Source organism: Opisthocomus hoazin, chromosome 2 (assembly GCF_030867145.1).
Source record: "Opisthocomus hoazin isolate bOpiHoa1 chromosome 2, bOpiHoa1.hap1, whole genome shotgun sequence".
Taxonomy (NCBI): domain Eukaryota; kingdom Metazoa; phylum Chordata; class Aves; order Opisthocomiformes; family Opisthocomidae; genus Opisthocomus; species Opisthocomus hoazin.
The window spans coordinates 95,448,502-95,469,904 of NC_134415.1; the positions used below are offsets into that span (position 1 = coordinate 95,448,502).

General features: G+C 36.2%; 1 protein-coding gene across 2 annotated transcripts in view; it reads right to left on the reverse strand.

The window, feature by feature from the left end:
• The window catches only part of SENP6 (SUMO specific peptidase 6), an 83,722-nt gene that overhangs the window by 22,151 nt on the left and 40,168 nt on the right, over positions 1–21,403 (reverse strand). For both annotated transcript variants that reach the window (XM_075414488.1, XM_075414487.1), the window contains 7 exons: positions 16,446–16,516; positions 14,759–14,904; positions 10,336–10,738; positions 9,229–9,461; positions 6,558–6,728; positions 5,597–5,639; positions 1,743–1,922 (listed from right to left, as the gene is read on the reverse strand). In XM_075414488.1, the coding sequence (XP_075270603.1) occupies positions 1,743–1,922; positions 5,597–5,639; positions 6,558–6,728; positions 9,229–9,461; positions 10,336–10,738; positions 14,759–14,904; positions 16,446–16,516 (1,247 nt within the window). The remainder of the gene's footprint in view (positions 1–1,742; positions 1,923–5,596; positions 5,640–6,557; positions 6,729–9,228; positions 9,462–10,335; positions 10,739–14,758; positions 14,905–16,445; positions 16,517–21,403) is intronic.

Genomic DNA, 21,403 nt, shown 5'->3' on the forward strand with positions numbered 1-21,403 from the left:
AACCAGTTTTCATTTCTAAAAAGTATGCACCTGAACAAGGAAAGGAACTTACAATGTCACAGTAATCAAAATCTTCATCTCCTTACACAGGTAAAGGGATCTCACTACCTAGAAGAGCAAAGCCCTGCTTTCGGGTCCCGTAACATAAACAAACAAAAAACCTCTCTGCCTCTGGTGAACATTCTGAGAACAGAATACTGTCAGGCATTCTCTCATGCTTACTCTTGCTAGCCCTAATAAATCTTGTATTTCTTTTGGTACAGTGGCTTAGCTTCAACGAGTCAGCTTACACCTTTACCAAAAGTTGGAGAATATGAGTGGATCAATCAGCTATTGTATAAATACCAGCCGCTCACGTCATCTGAAAAATCAAAAAGCAGTTAAGTTGCACTAAGAGGAATTATTTAGGCAGTCAGAGGCAGGAACAGGCTTCAGGCTGCAAATCCCAGTTTTAGGCAGCTGGCTAACTCAGAACTGCAGGGACCTGTTTTTCTGTAAGAGAAGAGTTTCAGACACATGCATGCCCATTTCCTTTTGGTTATTCTTAACTCCGCATGCTAACTGTCATGAAAACTAATTCTTCAGCCACATATTTCCCAGTTCACTGAATTTAGGTGTCTAACTGGGGTTTGGGTGTTTCTATTTTGGGAATTGGGCATCTACACACAATTGCTTACACAGCTATGGATTCAGGCTTAAAGAAAATTCATTGCTCACAAAGCAAATAGCAACTGTGTTATCACAAAGTACTCCTAAGTATCAAGTATAATAAAGCACCTGGGTCTAAAACTGGTTGAGTGCCACAGCCTCAGAGGGAAAAGCTGGGGCGGACGGAGGCCGAGAGACATGCTACGGGAAGGATTTCTTTCCCAGACCACTCAGTTCAAACTGCATCAACTTTTTTCACTTGTGAACACCTGTGTTCACCTGGGATCTAACGCTCTCTCCCAGGATTGTCTCTAGCTCGCCCACATGCTCTCCAATTACTCTCGTAATTACAATACTCCTTACAGTTCATCCTTTTCATAGGAGGTGGATGAGGCTATTGTAGCAGTATTACGTGCTGGAAGCACATAATTCTGAGGTTGTTGCGAGCATTCTTCCTCCACTGGAACGCATCATGTATTTATGAAGCTGAGTACAAGTACAAATAACCACAAAATTTAACCTAAAGAAAAACCTATTTAAGAGGAAGAGGAGTCTATGCTAATTTATAAAATAGTGTGCATATTAAGTTGCTAGACCCTTGAGGAAAACTATGTTGAAATGAAACTTAAAATTACGATGCATAAAGACAATCCACTTATTTTCCAAGCAGATATCTGTCTGCAACACAACATCACTACAAGCATAGGGGGGAAAAACCCAGGCCAACCCACACAAGTTTCTACTGAAACTAAGGCCTGTAAGCAGAACAGCACAGACAGCAGAAGTTAGTATACCAAAAGCTGCCATATAAATGTAAAGGGCTTATACAAAACCTAAACAAACCAGCCTGCTTTCCTTCAGTACAAATGTCAGTGAAAAAAGTTATACTAAACTGACTACATGTTGTAACCAGCATGTGTCTGCACAACCAGAAGACTACACTTTTGCCAAGCTGTTCTGAACTGAACACCTCATCAGCGTCTGGAAAACACTACACCTCCCTCAGCCAACCATGCCAGCTTTGTTGTTTAGTGGAGTATCCAAAACAACGCACAATTTAAAATGAAAAAGTAGAATAAAATTGTTTTACTTACTGTCTCCTTTACATTCGTACCAGACATTATCTTTACTCATTTTCAGTTGGTCTCTCAGGCTACTACAGGTTGCAGGTACTGTTTGTAGGAAAACTACTGGTAATTTGCGGACACTGCACCATTCACATTTGGTAAGTTCTGAAGTTTTCAGGTTAATCTCTCGGATATCGCTTTCTGATTCTAGACGAAAATAAGGACATTATATTCAATTATAGTAGAAATACTTAAGTTTCCTTTATACTTTCCCCCTTGATTTTAACAAGAAATAAGCATGTGCTCATTTCATTTTAATTAAAATTGATGATGTCTGTAAGTATCTTTAAAGATGAACTGAACTCCTCTGTCACCTTTTAGGTAAATTATCAGAAACAAACTGTTTTCTTCTCACTAATCTAGTTTTTATTCTACAGAGAAAACAGCATTTCCAGTCATGATTTCAACTTGCAACTACTGCTATGACACATTTTACAACAGGTTTACAAAACTTTCATTGTAGATTTATCTTTGACCAAGTTCCCTTATGAAAAATAACTGTACAATGAGAAGGAGAATAAACACATGCAGAGAAACAGTCTCATTGCCTAAGGAAAATAAGGTACTGCTCTTAATTTACTACCAAAGAGAAATGTCAGCAACATGGTATATTTTTAACACTACATCTGATGCTGCTGGTGCCAATGTTGAGTATTTTACGGGTTTTATTGAGTTATAAAAATGGAAGGAAAAATGTCTGAAGTCAAAGTTCTTTGAATTTGGTGAAAAGATCTGAAAGTTCAATGCCAGTAATTATTTCTAGATCAGAAAAAATGGTTAATGGTAGTCACTTAAAGCTTTAGTTAGTGGCAGCTTCCACCATTCCACCACATGCTTGATGGCAGCCTCCACCAGAAAAAATTATATACTCCTACACAGGGGACAAAACACAGACAGGATAGCAGGAGAAATGGAGCCAGCATAATTCTTCTAATAAACAAAAGTCAGTGCACAAAGTCCATCTCCTCATCCTTTCCCTGTAAAAGGGAGGAGACGCTGCAAAGACTAAGGCCTTTCTTTAGTTAAATTTTAGTATTTCATGAACAGATGGTGAGTAAAAATAAGTAAATGGTTACCAGATAAAAAGTTTAATTTGCATCACCCTGAACATAACTGCACACAGCCATATGATGAAAAAAAAAGGACATAAAAGACATACCATTACTATCTATCTTACTAGTGTTAGTTATTACAAGTTATTATTATTAGTGGAGACAGTGCCTTTTTCTTTTTGCAACCTCCCCCCCCTTCGAACTGTTTCTCCTGTCCCTCTCTTGGCATTTAGTAGCCAATGTCCAGCAGCAGCCCTCTACATCGTCCCTTCTTGTTGGCAACTTAATTCACATGCTGGTGCCTGCCAGAAAGGAGTCTGCTGCTCATAACGACAGGGCAAATAGCTACCCAAAGTGAAGCATCCACTGGCTGCAGACTGGAAGTGGTGGCCACCACAGCTTCTGTGAGCAAAGGAGCTCTCCTTTCCTTATGAACCATCAGCTGGGGAAGAAGCAGCCCAGCTCCAAGTCCAGGCTGCAGCAACACCATGTGTCCTTCAAGCCAACTGGGCAGCATTTACTGCTCAGAACAGCACTTTGCCATCTCATCAGGAAAAGAGCAGCAGAAATACGCTACATGATCTAACTAGTCCATTTCCTCGCACCGATTCTCCTTTATCTCCCTAGGGACTTACACAGGAGAAAATTAAGCCAGTAACTAAATTTAGGTTTACAGATGACTCTAGAGTCTTCTCTCCTTTGTGTTTAAAACAAACAACAAAACAGCTTTCCAAGGCTAGGCGGTAATACTGCAGTCTCTACAGTAATACTTCAGTTCTCTCCTTCCTCAGCGTACACACTTTCCTTAATTAATTTCATTTAATTTCCCGCTTTCAGAGGCAGATCACAGCAACAACAGCCCCAACTTAAAAACGGATTCAGCCCATTTAGCTGAGGCATACAGGTCCTTCTAACGGTGTCTACATAGAAGGTCCTTGCCAAAACGTGACCTAGTTGGTCTTTGGAGAAAACTCTGAAACAGTGTAACCGTGTTTGCACTGAGATGAAGCATACTGAATTTCGTGTGAGAGGATAAAAATTTATATCTTATTCATCCTTTGCATTAAGACAGAGTTCTTGTAATACTATAAACGCCTTAACCTGTGAACAATATTTCCGGTAACACTGACATAAGACAGACAATACGACCTATCCATTAAAGGCAACATGAATAGTTTTTTATGCATTAGAAGCAGAAAGCTGTTTCCTTGAGACACCAGGTGGCACTTGCAAAAAACTGACAAGGCATGTGGAAAGAATTTTGAGAACATGACATATATTATACATGCAAAACCAAGCTCAAGGCAGGACAGTACTGCTGTTTCTACAGCTGTTGAAAGCATTCGCCTCTCCCTGAAAAAGCATAACCACTGTAATCAATCTAAAGAAAAAAAAAAATTAGGTGTCATTTTTATTTCAAGACCCTTACTTGTACTAAAACAAATCATGTTGACTATGAAGCTAATAGAAATGGAGCTAGCTAGGAATATACCCATCTTCCTTGAGATTCAACACTCAAAAACATTAAAAGGAAGAGTGCTAAACGTTCCAATAAACACAGCACGCAAGGAGTCACCATTTTTATGCTATTGAGGGATCAAGTCCCACGCAAATAATTTCACCATGCAGCTGTTTTGGCTAAAAAATGCTAGACCTTTTCCACAAATTTTACTAATCACAGAATCATAGAATGGTTTGGGTTGGAAGGGACCTTTGAAGATCATCTAGTCCAATCCCTAAGCTTTTTAGTGGTTTTCTTTTTTTCACTATAGCATCCACCTCAACCATAAACAGAAGACAGATGCTCTAGTAGCATCTACCATATACAGAAGGTGGATGCTATAGTAAGCTAAGAGTTTTTTAAAATTCATTTAATGCATGAAAACTGGTAGTTTCTATGCATTTAAATTTTAGACACAAGAGGAATTTAAATACTTGACTGAGCAAAGGCTAAGCTTATCTTTACAGGTTGTGAGACACCTTTTTTGCATGTAATAATGACAAAATACAATAGAAGTCTTTTACAAATAAAAAAGGGCAAAATTTGATAGGACTGCATCTTCACAGAAACTTAAGACTACAAAAGGAGGCAAAGCTTCTTTTCAGGCCCAAAGCAAAACCCTACAAAAGAAAACAAAGGAAACAGAGCAATAGTTGTAAGCTCACTATCTCCTAAACTATGCCACTGTATTTCTTTCAGTAACATGAAATATACAATCTACAGCCTAGAGAAAAAAAATTTTAAAGAAAGATACAGACAGGAAAGGTCTGACACCTTTGCGGTTTTTACTCTCTACTTCTGCATCTGAAATAAAAAAACTAATAAAGTGTTAAAGAGGTAAAATATTTTACAGGAGGTTACTCTTGCCTGTTGTTTTTATTAATAATTTTTCAAGACAGCTTTTGCCAATCATCACTAGAATATCTACAGCCCTTCAACAAGTATGAAAGGGAAGAACTACAGACCCAGCTGTACGCACACCAAAAACTGTTAATTATTGCTATCTGTGACTTTTCTTTCATCAGTGAAAGGCAGAGATAATGCAAAATCATTCTGGTTTTTATTCACCAGGCAGTTCAGGTCAAATTTATACTCTTTTTATTTTTTTTTCCTCTTATCTGACTACAGGTACCCAGTATAATTTATTACATACATAACAAAACCAGAATTGACATTTCATTATGACTCACCAGTTAATTCCTTTGACAAAGTTACTTCATTCAAACTATATATATAGTGTATTAACATAAAATGAAAGATATACTCACCTTCTTGACTTTCTAGGCGTATTTTTATATAATCCAAGCAGAACTGTGGAAGACAACACAATAACAAGATTTCACTACTTCTCCAAACCAAAATTGACTTAATGCCTTCTAACTGTTAGTAAACACACTTCAATTGACTAAGTACTTCAGTAATGAGAATTTTAAAATAAAAATGTAAAATGTAATTTTTGTTTTACAAACAAATTGTACATTGTAGCACAACTTAAGGAAGCAAGTATATTCCTTACTATTCAGTGTCTCAGTCAAACTGACTGTTGAAACTTAAGATCTCTCCTTAGTACTCTGTTCTCAAAAAAGGTTTAAAAGACTTTGAAAAATATCACAAATTATAGGGAAGGAAAACAAAAAATCTTCAAAAGAGAATGTCATCTATCAGTATCAGTATTCAAGCAAATCAAACAGTAGGGTTTTGCAGAGGTGTGGAAAGAACAAGTAACACCTCTCTGCTGTTTATGTAGTTACCTCAGCAAGAAGTAGTATGTATTTTTATCTGGTTTACTGCATACAACTAACATTCCATGTCTCCTTGAAAGTCTCCATGTAGCTTACAAGGTTAATAAAAAAACTATGGTTCTATAGAAACAAAATTATTCACCTGCAGACACATTTCTTCCTCCCACCTATCAATATCTGGTTTTTGGTAATTGTTGCCTCAACTTTCTTAACAAATGCATGCTAATCCGTAAGCCCCCGCCAGCCAAGTAAGCAGGGTTTTCAAAGGCTTTGCATGCATGATGTTTCTATTAAACACCAGAACTAGACCGTATGCGTTAGTACATAATAGTACCTTGGGATTCTTTGGGAATCAGCCTCTGAAATTAGAGACAAACTTAATGTTCCACGTGCAAAGGCAAAACGTTATGTTGTTCAAGTATGAAAATAACAACGCCCATCAAAAATTGAAAGGACATTTGTCAAGTCAAATAGCAAGTTTACTTACAATCACAGGTTCCACTACCATTCTTCGTAGTGTTCCTATTCGTATACTTCGACAGTTCAGAATGACACTTTCACAGGAATTTTGATAATTTAGCGGTACAGCCTCAGCTACAATCTCTTGAGAAATAACTTTACGACGTTTTATTGGAGTGTTAGACACAATGTTCCCGAACTGAAAAGTAATTTTCAAGGTTTCAGAATGTCTCACTGAGACTTATTGCTAAAGCAAGCTTGTTAAAAACTAGTGACTGAATTTTCAGCTACTTTTCTGTTGGTCAACAGGATTACTTACTACAGCATCCACTTCAACCATATACAGAAGGTAGAAAATTCCTAAAGGACTTTTTGGAACACCTGAAGATGATAATATTGCTAGATTCAAGAAAAAAATATAAAGCTGACACTTGTAGACATCCTGTTAGCATTTCCAATTCATAAAAAATATTTCTAAAATTGCCCAAACGAATTTAGTTTTCGTCATTTTGAAACACTGTGCAGCCCAGCAAACCAAAGTTATTTTTAATGTATTTTATTTTTTCATTTATATAAAACCACTAATGCTGTAAAAACACGACAATGTTGGTGGGTTTATTTTTCCTTTCAAATTCTTATTAGTCCAAGCCTTCAGTGACTGAAAACACTGAGTTATTACAGTGCATCACCACATCAGCAGGAGTAGAATCTTGAAGAAATATAAACAAATAAGCCCAATCAAAATTCCTTAAAGCAACTCTACAGAACTATTAAGATGTTTTTAGAACAGATTTCACAATCAGAAGACTAAACACTGAGAGCAGACCATGCGGAGTTTGACTCCAGTTCAAGAAAGTCTCTAGATGCTGACTGAAGCTGTAATCTCAATAAGTCTCCTGTTTACCAACAGAACCATCTTACAAATACCTACTGAAATGAATTAATCAGATTAACGTATTTATTTGTTGTATTGCTTATATTGCTCTACTTTGTCGAAGGATTTTCTGTACACTAGTCTTTTCTTTGGTATTTATATCATGCTGTCCATTAATAAACATTCTTTTGGGTTACAAAATACAGTTATAAGGGATTCAATATTTCTATTAAGACTACATCTCACCAATTACTTCAAAGTCCGTAATCACTAGCCTATCTTGGCCATAATTCAAAATATACTTTTGGATGCTTCATTTAAACACAGTGGAGAAAGCAGAGATTCCAAATTCCTGTAATTGAAATATTTTCCTAGGACTCCTTCTGAAGATAGCTTTTCATTTTTGTCTGCTGGACTAGCTAAATATTATTAAAAGCTCAAAACTCAAATCACAGACAAACAGTAGGACAGTAAGCATTAAAGTGGTGCTATATTCAAGCAGTCTCTTCAGTAAAGAATTAATGAATAGTTTGAGAGAAAAACAAATGAAGAAAGCTTCTCAAAGCTTCTATCGTATCTGACAAAAACACTGCAATACCTACATTCTTGGTAGTTTCCTTGAATTGATGCAAAGTTTGTGTTAAATTTCACCAAAAAAATTTGCTTCCCTCTTTTTCAAAAGCAAGCTCTTTCCTACTTTTGTCTAAAATTTGCAGTTAGTTTCCAATGTTACCGGTTCTTAAAGACTAGTGAACAGGAACATATGGATGTACAAAGGAAAACATTTGGAGGAGTTTCAGAAGTCTCAGACAGCAGTTACCTTCACAATACAACACTTTCAATTAATCCAGTGTACAACACCAGAGTAACTGAAATTCAAAACTATCTATCATGCAAGCTTTTGGCCCCACAGCTTTATTCTAGGCTAGAGGTTACAGCTTTATATTGATTTAGGTGACTAATTATACACCACATTATAAATATACCTAATCTCATAAATTACAGCACTAGAATGTTAGCTTCTGAATCTCAACATAGCATGAAGGTTTTGGCACAATCACTTTCGCGCTCTAACCCAGAAAACACAAAGGATTTGAGACTGCAGGTGGAAATCTGATCAGGTACTCTTGTTGAGCCAAACTCACAATAGTGAAACTGGACAAGTGACCCAAGAATGGTTTTAATCGGCACTATTAATTGAACACCAGTTGCCACAGGGAATTTATTCTTCTTATGGCTCACTATTGCAGTGGTTAAGTTTTTAACATACCATGAAAGCTGTCCCCTTTGACAACACTTGAGGAGTCTGCTCACGGTGCATTTTTTGTCTTTGTTTATCCAATTCTTGCAGTGGTACTCAACTCAAAAAAAGAAAAGCCCCACCATGAAATCCTTAAAGTAAGTGCTATTAATTGGAACAGTTGTCAAAGTATTTTAATTTTAAATGGCCACTACTGTTCCCAGTGTCTCTTTAGATATTAAACTTTGCTGTCCAAAGTCATACCAGGCAACAGCTGGTACTGATATTCTTCTGCAAACTAAGCAGGCCCTTGAGTTTCACAGATACCCTGCCCAGTCTCAAAAGAGCAGACATTCAACATAGCAGCATCTATGTTAAAAGCATAATTCAAATAATTATGAATGCTTCTAAAAAAATAATGAACACATTTTCTTGTTTCCAATATTATGTAAGCAGAGATACTACTCAAGAGCTGCTAAATAAGAAAAACAAATATAATCAACTTCTGACAACACAAGACAAGCCTTTACATTTTCCATTTATGATTTGATTTTTCTTTTCTTTAAACAAAGCATTAAATAGTACCTGATCTTTCATTCTTGCTTTTCTTGGTAGTGTGACTGCAATTTCTGTATCTGTTGTTATACTACCTATTCTCTGTTCTATTCCACAACTGTTTTCCTTTAATGCTGCTTCCACCTTTCCTGTAGAAGGAGCTGGGGAGGAGCGGGCTGAATCTGCAGGACGAGGTGAAATGCTTTCCATTCTCCTAGTGCTGCCACTATCCTCCTCCTCATCATCATCACTAGACAAAACAACTAAACAGAAAATATTAAATTCTCAACCACTACATTTTTATGTAACATAAATTTATTTTCAAGCAATGGCTTAAAAGTAATTTATGTAATTGTCCTGCAGTGCCAAAAAAAGTCCACATTTACCATTATATTACACTTTTATTAATGTTTATCTGGAATCTGCTAGCAGGCGCTCTCCCCCTCATGTTTATTACTTGTAACTAACTATACAAGAAATGTGTATCACTAATCCGCCTCTAGACACAGAAGTGAAGCGATACATTCCTTCAATCAAGAACTGACAGTGAATAAAATGGCTTAAGAAAAACTGACAAGAGGAATTACAACTTACATTGTTCAAATCAGTAAGACAACATGGTCTAGTAAACTAAGCATGGAACTAGAAACATGATTTCAAAAATTCCAGTTCTTTCCTGCTTAATTAATTTGCGTTTATGCAGAGAAAGCATGAAAAATAACATTTTACAAATTATGAAATTTAAATAAACAGGAAATCCTGGATAGTGTTCAGATGTGTAGCTCAAAAGGAAAGAGGAAAAAAAAACCCATAAAAATCAATGACTGTCTTTCCATTTGGGAGAATGAATGATGGAATTCTGCTAAGAATACTTTTGTAAAAATTGTAAAGTGTCTTTTTAAAAAAAAAAACACAACGTAACATCAAATAACTTTTTTTTTCCCCTATGTTCACCTTTCTCAGAGAATACCTCAGTATATGAAAAGGAAATTGTAAAAAGGTCCGTTCCTCTTCCCCAAGAATATACCCACAAAAAACTTCCATGCAAAATCAGTAATGTAAGCCTGTAAGGACAGTTCCTTCATCACAATATTTTGGCTTTCCAGTTTATGGCCATATTCATTAAAAAGTACTTACTTGGATCGTTTAGTTCAGATGGTCTTGTACTCCTCTGTCTTAAGTTTCCTGTAATTTTAGGACTTTTTGCCCCAGTTATAAAACCAACTTTTCCATTCTGTCGCAACATAGAATGTCCTACAACTTCATTACTCAGTAGAATATCCGTTGGACCTTTCCCAACAGCAGAACTATAAAACTTCTTTGTGTTGAACCCTGTACCTGAAGATTTTTGCCCTGTTGAATTCTGATGTATTGAAGAACGCGATAAAGGTCCCACAGATTCACTTAACGCCACAGTTTGTCTGGAGACTCTTTGCAAATCCTTTAGAGAAGCACTTTCACAATGTCGGCATTTGGTCTGATTTTCATTTGCCCGCCCACAATTTGGGCAATCAGCAGAATAATCAATTTGTTCCAAAAGCTAGAGGGGACACACACACAAAAAATCAGTAACTGTGTAAGTACAAAGAAACTATTTCCAAATCTTGCACTTTATTCCTGTTCAGAATGAAGATTGACAACACTATATTAGCTATTACAGTAAGCACAGAAAGCAAACATTAAAATACATTTTTATTATTTTCATTTAAGAGAATTAAAAATATTCTAAGAGGAATAAATGTGGCAATTTTTAAAAAATTATTGATGTTGGACAATTCAGATTTTCCTTCTTGCCTTTTTTCTTTCAATACGTAAAAGTCTGTACCATTCAGATACATATATCCACCATCAAGAACGTCCAGTTACATAATTTCTATAAAAATAGTTTAATTGGATGAAAATAAAGTAACATAAGGATCCAATGCTGAAGTGGAGTAGAAGCAACCTCCTAGGTCATGAAGTTCATCTGTCCTCCTAAGACATCTTCTAACATCAGTCTGGAAAGGCATACAGAAAAGTCACCTCTCAAAACAGCGCTTGCAGAAAAGAAGTTCTCCAAACTTTAAAGAGGAAAGCAGGGACTACAAGGGAAAACATATCCTATCACTGCAAAGACATATACATTCTGTTTCTCTCACATGTATTACGTCCCACTTAATTACGTATAACAAGTGCAGAACTTGGGCTTCTAAGTCTAAGGGATTCAATAGTAACACTTAAGCTACTGCATGTGTACGGAGTTGAATATGGGACACCTCTAGAACTGAAACTTAATGTACATCATTGTCTCCTGGAGCACTGAGCTCAAATGACATAACCACTTTAACTGTGAACCATTGAAGATAATACATACCTACATCCCAACAAAACCTTTTTGAACCTATTTTCAAAACATAACTACCACAGATTGCACCCCCCCACCCCCAGCCATGAACACCTTTCCAATAAAGAGGGAATCTTTCCAATAAAGAGGGAATCTCAAGCATGGGATCTTCAATCATATTTAAAAGCAAATATAAAGAAAGTCATATAAGTAGAATTTATTATTTTTACAAAACTTCTGCAATTTAACAAAGCTACACATACCATAGCGAAATGGACACAAAAACCCCTAGTGTATGAAATCTATCAGATCTTTAAAACCTGAGTGGTGGGATAAGATAGCAAGTGACATGAAAACCAGTGTTGTGCCTCAGTGCCCAGTTACAGGATGTAGTTTTTACAAAGACACTGCTCATCACATTGAAGAATTTCAATCGGACTTTAAAATATTCAATAGAAGCTACCAGTTGTACCTGAATGATCTTAAGTATAGAATAACTGCACCCCTCTACCTCAACCACACACTAAAAATTTAAAACCAACTTCCTTTCCATGGTTTGAGAGCCTGCAGTGTTTAGTTAAGGGAGCATACTCTTTTTTTAGACTCTATTTTCAGATAAATGACTACTTAAGTAGATGAGTTCTACCTAAATGTGTCTGCCTTAAAACTTGCATCATACAGCATTTTTTTTAAACTTTGAAATTTGCAAAATACAAATGCTATATGCCCTATACATACCCTATATATGTATGTCTAAAAGCTTCAGAATCCAAAGCTTTTGTTTCTTTTCAGCTTTTTTTTTAGTAAGCACATACGCAGCAGAAAATCTTCTTTCCTTTAAAAATTACACACATTTTTAACAACCAGAAAGCACAACCTGTTATAGGCTAGTAAGATGAAAACCATTTGTGCTTTGTCTGACAAGCAGCTGGTTATGTCTGTAATTCCTATGGCATAAAACCACAACCAACACTTCTGAATTGTTCAGAGGTTTCATAAACCTCCGATCGATCATCTGCACGCTTTGGCAACTCATGAGTCATGAAAATGCATATGCTTCATGACAAATGCATACATTATTACGTTAAATCCCTTCACTGTAATAAAGGATAGAACTCATAACCCATTTAAAAAAGAAAATAAAACGAAGAGTTGTGCTAGTGGATTCAGTTGCAGCAAAATCTGTTCTATATCCATGAAGTGTATCCACAAACAATACAGTCTGACAGGATCACACCTATCCTATGGGACTGCAGTAAAGGTTCATCTAGCCCTGGGCTGTACTTTCAACAGTGGCCAGTGGTAGATGGTTGGGAGCACAGGGAACAGAGTAAGGACATACCCTCCTTACCTGGTGTAATAACTACTGATTCAGACATTACCCGAATCAGCGGCTGAATTTACATCAACCTGTTTAATGATGATGTAGCCTCACAAATTTTATCGACCCCTTGTTGAAATCTCATAATACATCACGTCAAAAATATGGAGGGGGGAGGGGGGGGTTGCCTTTTTTAAGCTTACTGCTTGACAGTTTTACCACTCAGCTCTTGTGTCTGAGAAGAAGTAACTGGTTTCCATTCATGGCTGCTGGTGTTCTCAACTTTACAGATTTCTAAGACGTGCATGGGAAAAAGTACCAGATGTAATTACTAAATACTGCTTACAAGTGGATTCTGTCTGATGGCTTTGGAAATGAAACCACACCCCTGGAAGAACGTAATTGAGTCTGCTGCTTTTTTAGTGGGGAGACAGACAACAGCTTGTTTTCGCAATGTGGCCAGCTCCACAGAGTCTGGCTCAAGCTGCTGATGCTTCTACATGCAGCTCCAGCCCCCACTTTTCACATGTATACAATGCAGAAGCAGTTCTGGAAGTCAGTACCATGGCTTTGTAATAGGGAGGAATACGCTGAAAGCACACCTCGCTTCCACACATACACACAGTCTTCTGGTCAGAGCTAGGAGTTACCGCAATGGCCTACACAGATCCCAATCCAGCCACAAATGATGAGGCTGCTCTCCTTCCTCTCCTGCTAATTCACATGATTTGTAAGGAAGAAACTCTGTTTATTACAAGATGACATGTGTTAGATCTTCAGACTGAAAATTGTTTTATCAAGGCAGTAACAAGATTCTGTTTATTTTTAAACTGTTTTCTTCAATGACCATTTCAATCTAGCTTTTGCCCCTTACCTGACAGGACATACGCAAGCAATATTTCACTTCTTCAAACAAACATAAACAAAGTTATCAATGTAATGATTCAAACACAACCCACAGACCTGTAATGCCTTTTGTTTTGTTTTTGACTGCTTTGTTACTTCATTACTTAGCTGTTATAAATCATACCTATATAGATATCATAAGTAGACCAAAAACTCAGCCATTAAAATTTCCAAGTAACACCGTATTAATTAACTAAAAATATAATGGAAACACGTAAAAGTAGTACCAAGTGTTTCATCCTAATAAAAAAAATACAGTCTGACTTACTTTCTAATACACAAGAGCAAACACAAGCTGACTGTATACACTAGTCACAGATCTACCTTTCTTTTTTTACCAAGATCTCCTTACAGGAACTTTTGCTTTGATAGTCACACAGTGTGACCTGTATGTGAGCATTATGAATCTTCGCTAGTAACCTGGGAAGATGATAAAAAGTATGGAGAGCCTTACAGGAATTTCAAAAATATCTTGCATCTGATATTGAGAAAAGTTCTACACAAACCATCCTGGTTGGCTGCATCTAGACCAGAGAATGCCATTGGGATACTTGTGCTAGTTTTACTATAAAGAGAGCAACTTACTAAGAAGTACTTGCATCTCTGCAGTACCTCTGTCTTTATTATTATAATGACTACAGAAAATCATGACACTTAAAAAAGGAAAAAAATCCGTCAAAGGGTAAAATATTGTTCCTTTGTTTCACAGACAGCAAAATACAATTACCAGTTTCTGGTTTATCAATTAGCCAATCAATTACAATACAGTTTCTTTTGCTTTCCAATGCAGCACCTCCTTGTTCAAATCAGAAAGTATTTCATAACTATTTTCAATAGTAACACTTACAATATCGCTATCATTATAATTTAAAAAAAATTAATTACGTAAATCTTTCTCCTATCAGCATTTTTAGAACACCAACTTATGTTACAACTGAATGCCTGTTTTAAAATATGCATCAAATTTTAAAATTCAACGGAAGTTTACATGTTTTTAAAATCTAACCCACCTTTAACTGGGTTAAGCATTTTTTTGTGGCAGAAGACAGAGTCAAGTCAGACTGATGCGAATTGCAGTGACGTTTCTGTTGCACCTTTCGCTTAATTTCAGATTCTGATTCCGATTCTGACTCTTCCGTGTTTTCCATTATACTGTCTAGGTGGGAAAAAAAGCAAAAGTGTTAAAAAGAAGTGTCTACTCATATGCTGTTAAAATTGTGATCAACTTATTTCTTCACATACACTAACTTGAACTAAACATAAATACCTTTTTAAACACTCAACAAGCTACACTGCTTCAAGTGTCTCATGATTTGTTGTATGAATAAGAAAAAATTCCCCAAAGTAACTTTCAAAACGTTCTTTTATTCACACTGTTTCAGTGTCTCTCAGTGACAATATGTAGCTTAATATCTTTGGAGGAGGCTTTGGACTTGGAAATCTACACTAAATTCACAACAACTACAATGGAGCATCCGCTACCAAAAGCGGGAGGGGATCTGCTAGATTATGTTGATGGCAATTTCCACTGAAGGACTGCTGGTGAAGACATTTAGAGTAACTGGAAATGTTCTGTGTAATTGGGATTCATTCCTTCAACACAAGACTCAGCAGTACAGTGAACTATGCTGCCATATCCTATTTTACATTGGAGCTTTCATTTAAATACTTGAAGAGTATACGAACAAAGAAATCCATAATCTACTTAAACTAACAATGTACAGACTGAGATTTTAAGAAGTGCAGTATGTTGTACAAGTGTGTCTTAATTCAGTTCAATGTTCAAGTGCTATTTACAGTCCCTAGTTTAATTGCAGTCCCCATACTGGAACTTTTTTAAGTCTGTATTTTTTTTAACAGATATGAACACTTTTACAATATACATACTGATAGTCTTACAAACCTCCTATTATCAGAAGACATCTCAAAACTAAAGAATAACTTGTTTTGAAAAAAGAAACAGGTAGTGGGTTTTTCTGAAGTTAACTTACTTTTACACAGAATTGATGAAGCTCTGCTTACATTAACCTACTAACCAGAACAGCTGGCCAGCATAGATAGCTAAGCAGCTGTACGGCAGGTTTACATACTGTGTCTGCATACATACTGACAAAGTTCAACGAAACACCATGAAATTTCACAATTTCCACACTTCAAATTATATTTTCTCTCTTGCATCTTCATCACTGGCCCTAACCAATAACATAAGAGCATATTTCAGTTGAGCTACAGGGCAGCACTGATGCTGGGTCTTCTACTCACTACCTCAGTGCCTGAATATACTTCACACCAAGTGTTATTCACCACGTTACATTTTGCACATACTAACAGTGCTACAGAAATTCCTCATCAATAGTTCAAGAACAAGCTGGGAGCTTGAGCTTGGACTAGATGACCTCCAGAGATCTGTTCCAACTCTAACAATTCTAAGATTCTAAATTTTCCCAATTTCATTTGTTTTTAAAATAACTGAAGCCTAATTTAAAATTTATTACAACATTATTGAACAGGTTGCAGAAATCTGTCAAAAAGTGCAAAATCCTCCCTTCATGCACAAACTTGTATAAATCCAGAATAATGTAAGGATATAAATAGATATACTAAAGGTTACACAAAGTCTGGCTACATACCCACTCAAAGCAGGTATTAAAAAAATTATTCTGCTTAAAAGAAATGAGAACTCTAAACATAACTTACCCACTCCTTGAGATCGTGGTAACCTACTGTGGTCTGCTTCTACTTTCTGAAGCTGAGGGGGATATTCTTTCCTGGAAAATAAATAAGATATACAGTTGTTCTCTTGACAGACACCATTATAATTTAGCCACAATTACAAATGAACAAAATAAACCTGAAATGTATCCGAAAGCAATGAATAAATAACTTCTCCTATTATATGCTATTTGTACACTTAAAGTATTACCAGAATGCTAGGAATAGCTACAGTAAAGGTCTTAGAACTGTTTCTGATCTAAATCCCCTTTGATAGTAATCACTAGTTCAGGAGTCTCTCACTTTCAGACCCAAGTCTTCAAAGACTGAAGCCTGCGCCTCTTCCTCCTCATTCACAAAGTACAAGACAGATATTTTTAAGATCCAAAACCAGAAACAACTATTATTTTAATATTAAAGTAGATTCCACAAGTTCCACAACTTTAAAAACAAAAAGAGAAGATGCAAAACAGAGGAAAGAGATCTGATATCAAAAACTGATGTGGCCAAAAACCAAAAAGAACAAGACAGGACAAGACACAGTTCCTATACATTTGTTTTAAAAATATAATAATATAGACAAATCAGTGGATAATAAAACTTGTTGGTATAATTTGAGTAATATACGTTATCACATTTTTTTGTGCAAATTAATGCAATATAAATCATTATAGTAAGATTTTTTGAGTCTCCTGAAAGACATTTTCAGTTTATACAAGCATGCTACTAGGAAATTAAGACTCCTGAAGCTCACTGCATCTCCGCTACTACTAGTGTCAGTTCTCTTCCTCAGCTGCCCTGTGCTCTGCAGCTGTAGATTACTGTTCCTGTTAGAATTCTGATGGCACACACCTGAAACACAGGAGGCCTTGCCAACAACTTCAGCAGAAACTGGTTTTATTGGCAGGTTAAGCCAGTGCACTGGGCTGCAAACAGGTCACAGCCATCCCATACTGCTACCTCTGATTACAAGGACATTAATCAACAGCAAAGGGGCAAAGAAAATAGCCGTAGGCAGTAACATCTCAAACTAACAGCTAAATTTTGAGGACCCACCTGACAAATATTTGGCTATGGCTGAAGCAGACTTCAGCACTAGGTGTAAGTTTTTATTTCTTTTAGCACAGCATTTACTAATGCATCAAATCATAAAACCTTTGAATTTTCTACGTTGCTAGGTAATACATCTCAGGGTTTTCCTGTATTTTTTCATTAACTAACATCTTTGGAACAAGATTAATCTACAGTGCCCTTTGAGATAAATCTTACCAATCTGGCCTTCTATATGTTATTAGCCCACTACTAAACACAAACATTGTATTGTGTTGAATAGCTGCAGCGTCAAGGAAAAATCAGGCAGAAAGGAGGACTCAGAAACAAGCGCAGCTGGATTGCAACACAGAATGTAAAGACATCGCAGTACTTTACCATGAGTGCCCACAAGCACGTAACAGATGACAGATTAAGTAGTTTATTTGTTACTGCTTGCTCCAAATGTGTTTCTGAAAAAATTCTGCTCTCTCTCCCAAGTTTTTTTTTTAATGCCCACACAAACAAAAACCGAACCAAAATCAGAAACTCAACATGAATATTTGTTCATAAATTCTGTATGTTTTTTTTTAAATATTTTCTTTAAAAATTCAAATCACAAGGGATTACTTTAAAGGCAGAACTGGTGGAAATAAAAGGCAGAACTCAAACTCATCACTACATAATGAGAAGCTGTTACTATCAAAACCAATATTAATGACATTCTAAAGGGTATAAAAAGTCCTGTGACATCATTATAGGAGATTTGAAAAATATAAACTTTGCAGTAAGGATGTGAGCTGTTGTCTGACACGTCGTAATTATCTTCCAGTAGAAATACTACTATAACAATAAGTCTTGTTTTGAACATGAACACTGTTAGAAAAATTATTTTTCTGTAAAATGTTTTAAATATCATTTAACTGATATTTAAGAGAAACAATATTAAAAACTATTTGACATTTAACTGAAAGCAATGAAAACAATACAGTAGATTTATAAGACTACAATTTTGTTTAAAAATTAGTTTGACAATTCAAGGTCTCTGGACATTTGTATGTTATGATTTTTCTTCTAAAAGTAAGACTGGTTTGTATTACATTTTTAGCATGCAACATATGTTTATCTTTTTAAGATAATAAATTCATCACCATACATTGCCAAATATTTTTTGACAATAAATTGGAATACAGTAGCATTATTTACACTTGTCTGAATTTTGTGTTATCAGCATAGACTTGATACTTATTAAATGGCCAGCCACTTGCAAGAATACGTAAGGGCCAGGAGAAAACGAGTTATCTTTCTTCTCCCACAATCAGACTTTTACTCGTACGCTCAAAACGAACCAGTAACACCCAAACCTAAGTTACAAAACAGCTCCAAGTCAAATGAGGCTTTCCAACACAGTTTTACTTGATAGTAAACCAAGATCAGGTTTGAAGTTGCTCTGAGTTAAAAACAAAAGTAAAGACAATTTATAAACACTACTTAATTGTAGATTTCATCTGAAAAAAATGTTTTCTTGGAGACAGTAACAGCCCTCCCACAAGAGTGCAGCAACTCTAAATGCCTCCTACTAGTTTCCTATCCTGAAAACCCCACACTTAACCAGAACGGCACAGCCCACCACCACAAAGCTTTTACAGATGCTAAAACGAAGCCTCTGCCCTCAGCATGATGTTTGTTGCCATTAGAACAGCTGCAGATCCATTGACACCTTCTCCAGTGAAGTATTTAGCACACTGAGTGGTTTAATTGCATGTGAGTGCAGAAACAGAAGGGAAACTATAGTTATTTTAGTTATTTTTTCTAAAATCTAACATGACAGCTATCTTTAAAAGGACTATTTGGAAAAGAACAAAATTCTTGTAGGAGATTTTAAAAAAACATCCAGCACTTCAAATGCCTTCTTGCTGCTAAATCCTAACTTAAACTAACAGTCTCCCATTTCAAAAGGAGTAAATGAGAGATCAAACAGCTAAACAGATCTACATACTGTGCCTAGCAGAAAAAAAAACCCAAGAAATACAATATTGATTGCTGTTCCTGCCATCCTAGCAAATATTAAAAATATACATTTTTTTTGCCTGTTAGGTTTCCTAAAAATATTTCTTATGAGATTTACGTGTTGCTTGAAGAACAAGCCTCCATGCTCAAGAGATTAAATCATTTTAGGCATCTCATCTATCTCTCTTTAATACCTTTAAATACAAGGAAGGTAGACCAGTATTTGATAAAAGCAACCTCAAGAGGTAGTAAAGCATCAAACAGCAAAACATTAATTACAAGACCAAGAAAGATCAGGCTGTTCCTGCAACAGACATGACAAAAATACTGCAGTAGTCTGGACTGTGGAGAGTTCTGAACTTTTGACACATCTTAACAGCTAAATGCTATAGCATTCCGGACTAAACGTGTTTTGCCCAGACAGAACAGTGTCACTAATTTAGAATTTTCAGCACACAATCAAGATTGCTGCCATATGCCTTTGCTGATGGAATTAGAACTTACTATCTTCACCTTGAGCTGGTAGACAAACCTCTGTGACACTCTCTAGCCGAAGTCAAATTTTCATACTAGAATTCCTTCTCTAGGGAAAAAACAAAGTGGGGGTACAGGGGATGGGACAGGGACAATTTCTGTCTGTGCCAGAAAGGAATAAACCTAAAGAAACATCTGGATCTGGAAATTTAGGATACAGTGCTGTCTCAGATCAGAGCTTTCAAAACTACCCACGATCTGGTATGAGCCACACCAAACATACCACGTACGTGCACAGCTGCACCAACTCCTAACAGCCTTTCCTCGCTCTGCCTCTGGATACTGCTACTTGGAAGTGTACCACCACAGGCAGGCTGTTGGTTTCTACATCATTACACAAAGCCAGAGCAAAGCATGATAAGATAGCAAGCACCAAGCTGCTGAGGTGAGAGGTACCTTCAGTGTGCCTTATAGGAAAAGCAGCGTACAAAAGTCAATGGCTGAAAGAGAAAATCAGCAGCACAGAGAGTTGGGTTTTTAGTACACAGGTCAGCAGCCCCATTTGGCCCTGAAAGTCAAGAGCTGCAGCTGCATTTATCATGATGGTAATGATTAAAACTAAATTTAGCAGCTCCGCCTAAATCATCGTCCCCTGCTAGGACAGCAACAAAAAGCAGAGAAGGGTAAAAGGACATATCCAATAGCACTGGACTATGAGGCAGCAGGTGTCCCTAAGGGAAAACTAAGACCACTAGCATGCAATTCAACTTTAGTCTTCCTATGGCATACAGTACCAAATTAAAAACATTAAGAGCTGAATGGTTAACTAATAACATAAATGCAGCACAGAGAAAACCAGGAAAAAACACATGAACTCAAAGCCCAGGCAGCAAGAGGATGATCAAACCCCTTCTTAGAGGGCCAAAACTAACTGAGGAATATCTCTCCGATATCTCTTTTAAGAAATAACAAAAGGCAGTAAAACCAAAAGGCTTGATTTTACTACTGAATTTGAAATAAATCTAGAAAATCCTGAATTCACAAAGAACAGACCTACACTAGATTTCTGTGATATTTATATAATTGTTGGTTAAACATTATACACACTTTTTAAACAATTCAACCTGGTATCAAGCATATACCGCCAAAGAACACCTACATAGACAGGATATTTACAAAAACTCCATAAATTCATTACTATCAACAAAACATTTACACTAACATATAAATTTAAGCTATATAAAAAGATAAACAAATCTATGGTATTTCATATGCTAACAAAATATTAACAACAGTAAACCAGTAAAAGGAGAATGAGCTTTACAGTGTGTCTGGTTTTGCTATACATTTTCTGTTAATTCCTTTAACATATACACTTCATGAACAGAATGTACACAGGAATGTAATAAAAACCTTTAATGCTATTAAAA